The sequence below is a fragment of the Melospiza melodia genome, chromosome 15, assembly GCF_035770615.1.
Source record: "Melospiza melodia melodia isolate bMelMel2 chromosome 15, bMelMel2.pri, whole genome shotgun sequence".
NCBI lineage: Eukaryota > Metazoa > Chordata > Aves > Passeriformes > Passerellidae > Melospiza > Melospiza melodia.
In genome coordinates, this window is record NC_086208.1 from 1,835,421 (window position 1) to 1,847,410 (window position 11,990).

At 51.8% G+C, this 11,990-nt stretch overlaps 1 protein-coding gene across 1 annotated transcript; it reads right to left on the minus strand.

Moving 5' to 3' along the window:
- Window positions 1-1,946: 1,946 nt before the first annotated feature.
- Window positions 1,947-9,590, minus strand: LOC134425071 (mitotic-spindle organizing protein 2B-like). Its single transcript, XM_063169291.1, has 3 exons — window positions 9,442-9,590; window positions 9,218-9,360; window positions 1,947-2,220 (listed from the first exon to the last, which is right to left on the minus strand). The coding sequence occupies exons 1-3, from the start codon at window positions 9,585-9,587 to the stop codon at window positions 2,060-2,062; spliced, it is 450 nt and encodes a 149-aa protein (XP_063025361.1). The 5' UTR covers window positions 9,588-9,590; the 3' UTR covers window positions 1,947-2,059.
- Between the last annotated feature and the right edge of the window lie 2,400 nt (window positions 9,591-11,990).

Here is an 11,990-nt window from a genome sequence, read left to right on the forward strand (position 1 = left end):
AGGTCACTCTGTGAGATTGAGAGCCCTCAGTTTATGGGGTGAGTGTTTGCACATTCTGTGTTACCCTTTCTTTTGCACATTCTGTGTTACCCTTCTAAAATCTTGAGAATTCAGAAGTCACTCAGGTAGTACAAATTCCACTTGACATCACACATCTCTGTGCAAATATTGACAGAGCCTTAATTAGTTTGATTTGCTTATCTGCTTTAACTGCTTTATAAGGCAAATCTCATAAAATTATCTGTGGATTTTATAAGCTTCCTTGGCAATGCTACAGTCAACGTTGCCCATTTAAATGGTGAATAATTGTCAGAAAGCAGGTTTGCACAGGAAGTGCATCAGTCAGCGTCCTGCCCTAAGGACCCTAAGAGTGACAAATGTCCATGTCCCCCACTTTCAGCCACCAGCGAGGCTCAGTGTGTAACCCCAGGAGGCACAGGCTGTCTGTAATCCCACAGTGGCAGAGGGGCATTAGATGCCATCCGGGCCATCATATCTTTATCCCTATATTTTCCCACATTTATGGCTCTCCAAAACCACCTTGGTCCCTCCTTTTCCCCACTTTTCATTCCTGCCCTGAACGTCCCATAAGTCACAATCTGAAATTGCTCTTTCCTTGTATCCCACAGTGTGACTTTGCCCCTAGTGAGGGACCAGCTGTGACCTGCAGTGGCCCCATTCACCCTCTGGCTGGGAGCAGCTGGGACAGGGAATCCCTGGCACTGTGGAGGTTCTCAGGGCTACTCCACCTCCCCCTGCTTGTCTTTATTGCAGAAGATGAGCTCTTAACCACCTAACCTAATGCTCTCATGGGGTAGGAGTGTTCCCTGCAGCCCTGGCTGACCCTAACAACCCTCAAACACTCCACATCCTGCCCTGTCCCTTCCAGTGTCCCTGGCAACCTCAGAGGACCTACAGCCCCCAGGACACTGAGCTGAAGTGACAGAGGGCAGCCCCTGCCCCGAGGTGCTGTACCCCAGCCAAGCCCAGCTCACTGCAGCTCCCAGCAGCATCTGCAGAGCCTGCAGAGAACAAGGCTGAGGGGATGAGAGGGGTTCAATATGGGGTGGGGGGTGACAGAGGCCAGGGAAGTGGCCCCAAGAAGGGGTGTCAGGGCTGTAGTTGAGCTCAGACGTGGGATGCAGCTCTGGGTTCTCAGGTGAGACCACTCTTGAGCACTGATAATGTAGAATATCAGCCTTCTTTCTTGGGTGCCACTTCCCTCCAGGGCTTGATTCCATGGGACTGCATCAAGCAGGATGCCAAAGTTTGCTCTCCTGACACCCAGCATTGTGACAACTTGTGTCTGGCTACCTCCTTTGGGCCTCTGAACTCCAGCACCTCAGTTTTACCAAGGGGAGCAGCTGCACTTTGTTATTTGATCAGAGTAGGAGATATCCAGACCTTGCAAATCTCATTTTAGCACCTGTTGAAGCAGGCCTGTGAGAGGGAGATCTTGAGTTTAGGAATCACCATCTTACTCCCATAGAATGGAGGCACTTTCTCCTAATTAGGGACATGGAATTCATCAGCAGCCCCTGAGCCCCCAGAGCCATTAGGAGGCACCCTACTGCCTGGAGACCCTCTGGAACCATGCCTGGTAACACCTGAGCTCCAAGAAACCCACTCACCTGTTTTAGGTACTTGTATGTGTTGTGCCCTAAGTGATGGAGCTGTTCCCTCTCTTATCTGGCCCAACCTCCCCCTCTGACCTGGCTCCTGAGGCAAAGGGGGCTGTAATGTTGTGTAAATGAATAATCACATCAGCACCACTGGGAGGACTGAACCTGGGATTGTGTCTTGGGAGGGATCAATCTGGTTTCAGAGAGAGGTGCTGGAATGCTGTAAAGAGGCAGATGGGGAAACAGGAAAAGCCAAATGCAGGAACATTTCCAAGCAGCCTGCATGGCCAAAGGAAGTTTTGGAAATAAGAACCAACAGCTCTGTTTTCTGTATTACAAATCATGGTTTTAGTTTAATACATACAACACAGGCAGCTTCAAGAAGCACAATTTACAATCATTGTCAAGCTCTGCAATCCGTGTGTTCCAGGGCTCTCTCAGGCACTGCTGCCTGCCCCGCTGCCCTTGCCAGAGGCCGCTGCCTTCTGCCCGCGGCTGGCGCTCGGCTGCCGGGGCATCCTCTGGGCAGATCCTTCCCGGCTGCTTCTCTCGGCCAGAACCTGGGAGCCACCCACAGCACAGCTGCTTTTATTCCTCCCTGAATAAACAAACACATCCATGAGCTTCCACATCCCAGCCCCAGCATCCCCACACAGCAGCTAGCCACAAGCGTTCCCTCAGGAACCATGCAGGAGGCAAAATTCCATTAATGTCACAAACATCTCCAGCATCCAGTGCACAAAGCAAATTGGTGAATTCAGCCCAACAGGTATTGGTGCCACTAAACCCAAAGAAGTGACTGTAGAAGCATTTTTAATTCTCATGAGGTTTAATCTCCAAAGTAACCAGCCACTTTGTTCCAGTCATTGCACACAGGAGCAGCAGCACAGCAAACAGCACTGCTGGAGCACCAAGAGTTTCCAGCACCTCGAGCTGGGATAAGTGAAAGGATGTGCCAGTGTCCACTGGTGTCTGAGACTGCTGCCACATCATCAGATCACACACACCTCTCTCCATATCACTTCTGTCACTCAATGAGCAGATCTGGATTTCCTATCATCTCCTGAGATTCTCAGGAACTCAGACTCCTACACAGGATTTCAGATGTTCTCACAGAGCTCAGGAGGTGAGAGTTCCCCTCCTGCAGGCACAACTGATGGGCTCTAAGAGGCAGGGTGGGAGCAGGGAGCAGCAGTGGGTACAAAGGTAGAAACTGAGGGAGGCAAGGGGCAACAGGATCCTGACAGAGGAGAGAGTGACAGACTCACTGCTGCTGAGGGAATGAGGGACACTGACTTTTCCTGCCACTCCCTCAGGTGAGAAGCAGGACTCACTTTAGGAAAGAGAATAAAATGAACATGATGTACAGCTTTTACTAAAGATGCCAACCTCCATAAAGCATCATAAAATGAGGAAACAAACCAGGAATACAGAGGGCTGTAGTTACATGCATGCAATTAAAATGAAGAGTGACATTTTGGCAACCACTCACAGTGCAACCTGCACAATATCAACAGCTGCTCTACACTCTAGAGTCTCCATGGACATGATCTTGGGTCATCTGTGCTATGGACAGCCCACAGTTACTCACCAGACCATCCTGTCTCCTTGGAGCAGCTGTCTGGGAGCAGGACTCACGTCAATACTACCACTTAACACCTTGATGCACCAGCAAGACAATCTAAGAACTTCCAAGCAGGAGCAGGTGGCTGTTATTAATCCACAGAATTTGGGTGGCACAAAAATCCATTCACTTATCCCAGCCAAGTGAGGTGCTCTTGCTAAACTCTCTTCTTGTGAAGCAGGGCAGTTTTGTGCCAGCAGCCACCACCCCAGGTCAGCCTTGCCAGCTGTGCTGTAGCTCAGGCACCTTAAGCAGCTTCACTAAAGCAAGTGCTGTGGATGAAAACAAACACACTGGGCAGAGGTAAGATGTGATCTCACAGTATTTGAGAGAAAAGTGGCAGGAGGAATAAAAGCATTATTCACCATGATGCTTTTAGCAATCTTGGACACATCCCCAATGTCCTCCCCTTCTCCCATGCATCTGTCTGCTGAGAGGGGAGGTCCTGAACCCACCCACAACTGCAGCTGTGTGCACACCCTCACTGGTACCCTAAAACAATCCTGGAGTGGGGCCTTGGTGTTCTGACCAAAACAGCTTGGGGAGGAAGAGTCATTGGGCTGAAGAGAAGCTGGGCTCAAAGCACATGCCCTCCATCCCCTAGTCTTGAATCACAGTAAAACAAACCACTTAAACTGCATAAATACCCAGAATATCTCTGGAAGCAGCCTGTGCAAACCCATGTACCAGACAAAGACAGCTCCTGAAGTGTGCAGGGACAGACATGGTTTGTGCTTCTCTCAGTTACACTATCACAGATAACAGATTCAATTACCACAAAGCACAAAAGCAGCTCAATGAACACAAACTCTCTGTAATTCAAGTACTACAGAGGAACAAAAGGACTCCACTGATACTTTCCTTGCTGACTGTCATGGTTTGACACTGGACAGATGCTGGGCACCCACAAAAGCCATTCACTCACCCATTAACTCATGTTACACCCCTGCAGTGTCCCTCACTTTTCTCAGAGCTCTGCTGAGTCTGATTTTTTGAGTGTTTCTTTGGAAGGGTGAGGGAAAAGAATGAATTGTCACTCAGTTATAATTCAAACTTGTATCTCATTACTGTGCAGCAAAACTACATGACAAATTTGGCATTTACAGTATTCCTCTAAATCCTTTTTCTTCTGTCAGGTCTTGCCTTGCAGAGCATGAAAAGGAGGGGAAAAAAAAGCTTGATAACCAGCCTGAAAAGACATATTGAAAAAATTATGGCACTGCAGCAGAGAGGAAAGCTCAGAGCCTCAGGTAACCCTGCAAACCTCCTGCAGGAGAAGTGTGACAGGGGAGAGACCTCCATGGCCACCCATTCTTCTGGGATTAGAGCCACAGCAGGTTGTGAGTATTCCAGCCTAGACTTTTTGCAATTTACTTCCCTACCCATCACCTGTATTTTGAGAGGTTCAACTTTTATTAATACCTCCTGGGAGGGGAAAGGTACAGGAACTTTTAACCAAGGCAATTTCAGCCATCCCAGAAAGCACAATACAGCTGAGAAAATTTTTGTCAGTTCTAAAATAATTGACACATTGATAATTTCTGTACCAAAAGATAACAGAGGTCTATAAATTGAAGCTAGTTGGTTGCCTACAATACAGAAAAAAAAATCATTTTGGAATGTGAGCCTGGGGGAAGGGAGAGAAACAGCAACAACTTCACATCAGGAATGCTCTGTGCACAGAACCTGTCCCATGCATTTACCATGTCCATCATTAGACAAAACATGAATAAAGGCCTCTCATCCAAAAGGCTTAAACTCTATTGTTTATGGTAGGAGAAGCTGGGAGGAGTGAGAGTTGCAGGGTAAGATCCAGAAGGCAACCTTACTGCTCCTCAGTGACTGCAGGAAGTCCAATCATTGGAGTGGTATTGATGGAGTGCTGGAAAAAACCCAAGTAAGAGCAACTAAGTAAGAAAACCATGATCAGGATTCTGTAAGTCCTTTAATTAATCCTATATAAGTCACCAATAGGTCATTCTACAGATCTTTTTTCAGAGAAGACATGCAGACCATGAAGTGTCTGGGAATATTTTCAGGTGCAAGGCACACATCACCACCACTCAGACCCCTTGGGGATATTTCATTTACAATTAAAGCATAATAGCCAGTATAACCCACAGAAAAAATTCACTGCATGATGTATAAACCCCAGATTAAATAAATGTAAGATAAATCCTTTGCATATCCAAGGGGATTCCCTCTGCCATATTAGAGCCTTACACAGAATTCTCCTTGTCAGCATTATCCTTATCTCCTTAATACAGAAGTCCACACTACAAATCCCACATCAGGGTGAGCCCTGAGATAACTCAGGGCTGAGTGGAAGAGCAATGCAAAGCAGCTGGCATGGCAGACCCAAGAGTCTGACAGTCACCACTGCAAAGGCTGTTCACAGCTAAAAACAGGCTGCACAAAGGGAAAGAAACAAGTGAGAAAAAGGGATAAACAGGGAAGGATAAAACCCCACAAAGATGGCAAGCAGAACACACAAGAAGGACCAAGTTAGGAACAAGCTGTGTTATACACCGAGGAATATTTATGAAACAACTGAACAGCAACGCTTACAGTTCTGAGGCCTTGACTGCATCTAAGTATTTACACAGGAATTAAATAGTTAAAAAAGCAGGGCAGAAAAGGACTTGTGATTGTCCACAGCATATTTTTCCACACAGACCATAAAAACTCACCATGAGAACGTCTGAGAGCCCATGGCTGGTGATGGGCTCAGTGTATTTTCCAACAGGCACTGGAGTTTGTGAGTTTCCCTGGGCAGGAGAGCATTCTGACCCTGCTATGCACAACTCCTTTCCTCCTGTGCCTTGCAGCCCTAAAATCCACACACCAAGTGACAGCCCCACAAAGGAGACAGGTTTTGAAAAGCAGGCTCATGTTAACAACACATTCAGAAGAGAAATTAGCTGGGGCAAAGCTTCAGGAAGTAATTTTATGGTAAGACACTCTCTGGGGAAATGGGGAATGTGAAAAAGAGGTTGGAGTGCAGAAAGTGAGAGAAGCATCAGAGACTACTCATCAGCCCAAAAAAGAGCAGGGCACTGATATATGCACGTGTATAGAGAGGTAGAAAACTGCAGGGAACCAGCAGGGACTTGAGGGTTGGCTGATGGAAACAGAAAGCACAGAAATATGTGAGAAATGGGTTACTTAATTACACATATGTCTAGTCTAGCCAAACTCATCACTGTCCTTAACCCTGCCCCTCACACACACACAAAGGACACCTGGGAAATTCCTTCTATTTCAATCCAGCACTTTCCCTCCCAAATGAAATGCTGAATTCCCAAATTCATTTTGAATGAAGCTTAAATTAAGCTGCATCCAGCTAAATATGCCAGATGGATGCTGCAATACCCACACAGAGCAATTTTGCAGGCAGCTGTCAGGGATTCAGTTACCAGCCAGCACAGAAGGCCATGGCTGTGTGCTGTGGGAAAATACAGAGCTACTGATTTCAGACTCCCTGATGCTTCATCAGCACAAAAGCTGAAATAACCACAGGGCAACCCCCAGCACCAACAGTGCAGATCAGAACTGCTGCATCAGCTTTATTTTAGCTGGTTTTTAAAGCCTCCTGCACCAGGATGTGCTGGGAGGCCTCAGCCAGATCTCATTCCTGATACAAGTGGGGCAGAGCAGGCTTGGTGGGACCAGGATTCCCTGAGCCACTTGTCTGCCTCCTGGCAGGGCAGGGAGTGCAGGGCTGAGCTGAAAGGCACCAAGCAGCTGGAGAAGCTGGCACAGGACAATGCTGCTCTTGTCACAAGCACAGAGCTTGGGCTGCAACCACAAAAACAAGAAGAGGCATCTCCCCTAGCAAATGCCTGGTCCTGCACGGAAGCTGCAGCATCTTCTTCTTAAATGGAAGCAGCACCTTCCAACAAGAGATTGCAGAGCCAACAGCAGGCAGCACTTAGGGTCCCCCTCCTTACAGCAGCTCCCAAAGGGAAAGGAGGCAAGGCAAGGCAAACCCACCAGTCCTGCAGAACAGATCCACCCCCAGACACCCCAGAGACACTTACCCACTCCTGAAGGATGCACCTGGACTGTGCCCACAATGAGAAAGCTCAGTGAAAGAGAAGTGATTCTTTTTCAAGTTGAAGGATGGTAAGTTTAGATCAGGTATTGGAAAGAAATTCTTCTCTAGGAGGGTTGTGAGGTCCTAGAACAGACTGCCCAGAGCAGCTGTGGCTGCCCCATCCCTGGAAGTGTCCAAGTGTCCAGGAGCCACCTGGGATAGTGGGAGGTGTCCCTGACCATGGCAGGGAGTGGAATGAGATGAGCTTTAAGGTCCCTTCAACCCAAATCATTCCCTGATTCTGTGATCCTTACAAGGAGGACTGGACAAAATACATCCTTCATATCAACAGGATCTCACCAGCACTTCTTATACCCACAGAAATGAAAACACAGGGCTAAAGTTGTGCAAAGCCCCTGCTGAGCTTAAATTCTGCCTAAAGCATTTTCTGAGCATCAGCTTTTCAGTGACAGTTTTATTCACAAAAGAGTTAGCTGATGTCAGCAGATGCTGTGTGACAGCAAAGTCACCTGGGCTGGCAGAAACTAAAGAGAGAATTCACTCTCACTTTCATTCAAACTGAGTTAGGGCTCTAATTTAACACGAGCTTACAGAAAACCAAAAACCTGACGCAGCTGGGAAGACCAAGCCTTCTGACAAGGTACAGAAGTTCTGTCCATTGCAATTTGGTCAGGGATGAATGTGAAAAGAAGAGGCCCAAGTGCCTCTTCACCAGCATTACCAAGCAACAGCTTTGCAAAGAGGGCAAATCCAAGCTTAGCATTTAATGTTTGACCACATCTGCAGCACAACTGTGGCTTGATGGTACAATCTTCCTGTTTCAGCAATTCCAGTGCATTAACTTGCACCAAGGACATATTTTAATCTTGGGAAATAAGACAGCAATTGGCCAAACTGGCTGCTGAAAGCCAAACTAATACCAGAAATATTTACCACAAACAACACCACAAGAGAAATTAACTTTTCCACTGTGAATCCAGGCTTAGTGACAGCAGATTTTAGTTACTTATCTTTAAACCTTTTGGAAGTAATCCACTGAGTTGTCGAGCCAAAAGTCACTTCAGGGAGTAAATAGAAATTTTATTAGAATTGGTTAGGAATAAAATAAAATTATATATATACCTACATATGGCACAGGTTCAGGGCTATGGTTGTTACTGTCCATGGACATTAGAGTATTAAGGAGAGATAAATACATTCAAAAGCAGTAACTGCTTTAGCTGACAGCCTTCTACTTCATCTTCCCACACAAATACCATCCTAGAGGATGGAAACCGCTGGATGAATGTTAGAAACCACCATGCACATGGGGATAAAGGAAGCAACACAGCTTTCCTCCTTTTCCAGGAATTCCTCGTGGCCCGGAAACTTTGACTTTTTTTGAGTTACATACAAAGAAAGCAGTACTGAATAATACCGTAGATTAAAGTGAATTTTTTTCTGGTAAGGGCTTGGCGAGCAGAAGTAGCACAAGTACTGCAGCAAACTCTCCCCAAAACCCATGAACATTAAGACAAAAGAGTTCGGGCCGGGGCTGTCCCGGAGCGGGCCCCTCGGGCCGGGCCAGGGCTCACCCGGAGCGGGCCCCCCGGGCAGAGCTGCCCCCGGGGCTCACCCGGAGCGGGCCCCTCAGGCCGGGCCGGGGCTCACACGGAGCGGGCCCCTCAGGCCGGGCCGGGGCTCACACGGAGCGGGCCCCCCGGGCGGAGCCGCCCCCCGGGCTCGGCCGAGCGGCCCGCGGGCCCCTTCCCGCGGCGGCCCGGGCACGGGGCAGCGCCAGGCGCGTTCCGGGCCGCAGCGGCCGCAGCGCGGGCCCGGGGGCCGGCGGGCTCCGGCCGTGCTCGGGAGGCTCCGCCCGGGAGCTGCCCGGGGAAGGGCCCCGTCCGCCCCGTTCCGCCCCCGCCCGCCGCGTACCTCGGCTGTCGGCGGGGATCGGCGCGGGCGCGGCGGGGCCGCTCTCGGCTGCCGGCGGGAGCCGCTGCCCGGCGCACATGGACTTCAGCACCTGGAACACGGCGAGCGGCGCCACGTTCATGCGCAGCAGGTCCAGCAGCACCCTGCGGGGGACACCGGCAGCGCCCGTCACAGGGGGCTCCGGCCTCACCGGCGGCTCCCGCGGGGGCGCCCCCACCGCTCACCGGAACACCTCCGGGTCCAGCCCGCTGCCCGCCGCCTGCGCCAGTTCGAACAGCTCCGCTTCCTCCGCGCTCAGCAGCTGCTTCCGCCGCAGCCGCGTCTCCGCCATCGCCGCCGGAGCCGCCATTCCCGCCGGCCCCTCCGACATGGCTGCGCGGCCACGCCCCGGGCCCGGCCTCCTCACACCAGGCCACGCCCCCACAGTGGTCAGCCCCGTCCCTCCAGCCCGGCACGGCTGCTCCCGGCGCGGCCGGCAGGTGGCGTTCCAGCCGCGCCCCGGCCACAGCGCCCGCGTAGGGACGGTGAGAGGGCTGAGGGTGTGCGGGGTGTGAGGGTTTGCGGTGTGTGAGGGGTGAGGGTGGGCGGTGGGTGAGGGGTGAGGAGTGAGGGTGGGCGGTGTGTGAGGGGTGAGGGTGTGCGGTGTGTGCGGTGTCCGCTATGCGGTGTGAGGTGTCCGGTGTGCGGTGTCCGCTATGCGGTGTGAGGTGTGCGGTGTGTGCGGTGTCCGCTATGCGGTGTGAGGGGTGAGGGTGTGCGGTGTGTGCGGTGTCCGCTATGCGGTGTGAGGTGTCCGGTGTGCGGTGTCCGCTATGCGGTGTGAGGTGTCCGGTGTGCGGTTCCGCTATGCGGTGTGAGGGGTGAGGGTGTGCGGTGTGTGCGGTGTCCGCTATGCGGTGTGAGGTGTCCGGTGTGCGGTGTCCGCTATGCGGTGTGAGGTGTCCGGTGTGCGGTGTCCGCTATGCGGTGTGAGGTGTCCGGTGTGCGGTTCCGCTATGCGGTGTGAGGGGTGAGGGTGTGCGGTGTGTGAGGTGTCCGCTATGCGGTGGCTGAGGGTGAGGGATGTCCGCTCTGCGGTGTACGGTGTGAGGTGTGCAGTGTCCGGTGTGCGGTGTCCGCTATGCGGTGTGAGGTGTGCGGTGTGTGCGGTTCCGCTATGCGGTGTGAGGTGTGCGGTGTGTGCGGTGTCCGCTATGCGGTGTGAGGTGTCCGGTGTGCGGTGTCCGCTATGCGGTGTGAGGTGTGCGGTGTGTGCGGTGTCCGCTATGCGGTGTGAGGGGTGAGGGTGTGAGGTGTCCCGTATCCGCCCCGCCGCCCTCCGCGCTCGCCCCTGGGGCCTCCCCGCGGACGCCTCCGCTCCCGAGCAGGCCGGGCCCAGCGGGGCCGCTGTGCACACAAAGGGCCGTGCTGCAGTTCGGGGTGTGGAGATCCCTGCGGACCCGTGGGGCCACAATGAACCCCCGTTTTCACCCCGGCTGTGCCCCGGGCCCGGCGCAGCTCCCCCGAACGCGCTGCAGCCCCCGAGCCCAGAGGGCATCTGGGGTTGCGTGGGGAGAAAACGGGAAATTGGGGTCTTGAGTCGCACCGTGGCGAAGCGCTGGCAAACTGAGATTGAAATTCCTCTATCTAAATGGAAATGAGCTGTTGCCATCAGGGAGGGATGGTTCGTCACCGCTGCCCCGGCCCAGCACACACAGGCGCAGAGCTGCGCTGTTAATGGAGAGCAGAGCAGAGCGGTCACTGTGTCCCCCCATCACTGCTGTGACAGACCTCATCCCACCCCCACACCAAGCCACAGCACACAGATGCTCCCACTCCACATCCCATCTGTGAGTGTCACAAGGTGACCCAACCTTGTGCCCTGCTGACAGACAGACATCTACTGCAGACACCAAGACAGCGGTGACATGGATGATGATAAAAGAAGGATCTTGCTCTCTATGGCCCCAAGCAGGACCAGCCCAGCAAGAACAATTATGGCTGTTTTGAGTGGGAACAGCTGCTGCCAGCACGAATTACTGTGCTATATCAAAGGGATATCTCTGAGCAGCCCCAGCACTACTCCCCACCTCAGCCTTGGGATGCCCCCGCTAATGTTAACAGCAAGAAGCTGGTAGTGTGGGATCATCATGCCTGGGATGTCCTGGGGAGGGACAGCCACACCACTAGCACTGGGATGGTCTCAGTGGAAGATCATGGAATCCTGGGTTTGGGTCAGCAGGTCATCTAGTCTAACCTCCTGCTGTGAGCAGGGACATCTTCAATTAGAGCAGGCTGCTCCAAGCCCTGGCCTTGAATGTTTCCACACATGGGATTTCCACCACCTCTCTGAGCAACCTGTACCAGGGTTTTACCACCCACACTGTAAAATCCTTCTTGTATCTAATCTAAATCAACGTTCCTTTTAGCTTAAAGCAACTTCCCCTTCTGGGTGCCTGAGCCTGGTGGTTTGGAGACAGGCCTCCAAAACTGTGCACAAAAAATGACAGAACTGCTCACAGGTGTAGACTCAGAATTTGGTGGAGGCATCCAAGCAGAAATGTCTTGGGACAATTTCCAAACAGGACACCAGGAGCAAGTCAGTGGTTTGGAAGGATGCTGGGAACCATCCTGAAGGGATTGAGTGAGGATGATCTCCAAGTCAGAAGCTGAAATTTGTCCTTTGGGTCAAACATTTGGTCTTTAGGAAGAGATTGGAGAGGAGGCATTCAGCTGTGCCAGTGCACATGTGTGCTGTGTAGGTGCCACCCTGCACATTGCACTGGCAGCCCAA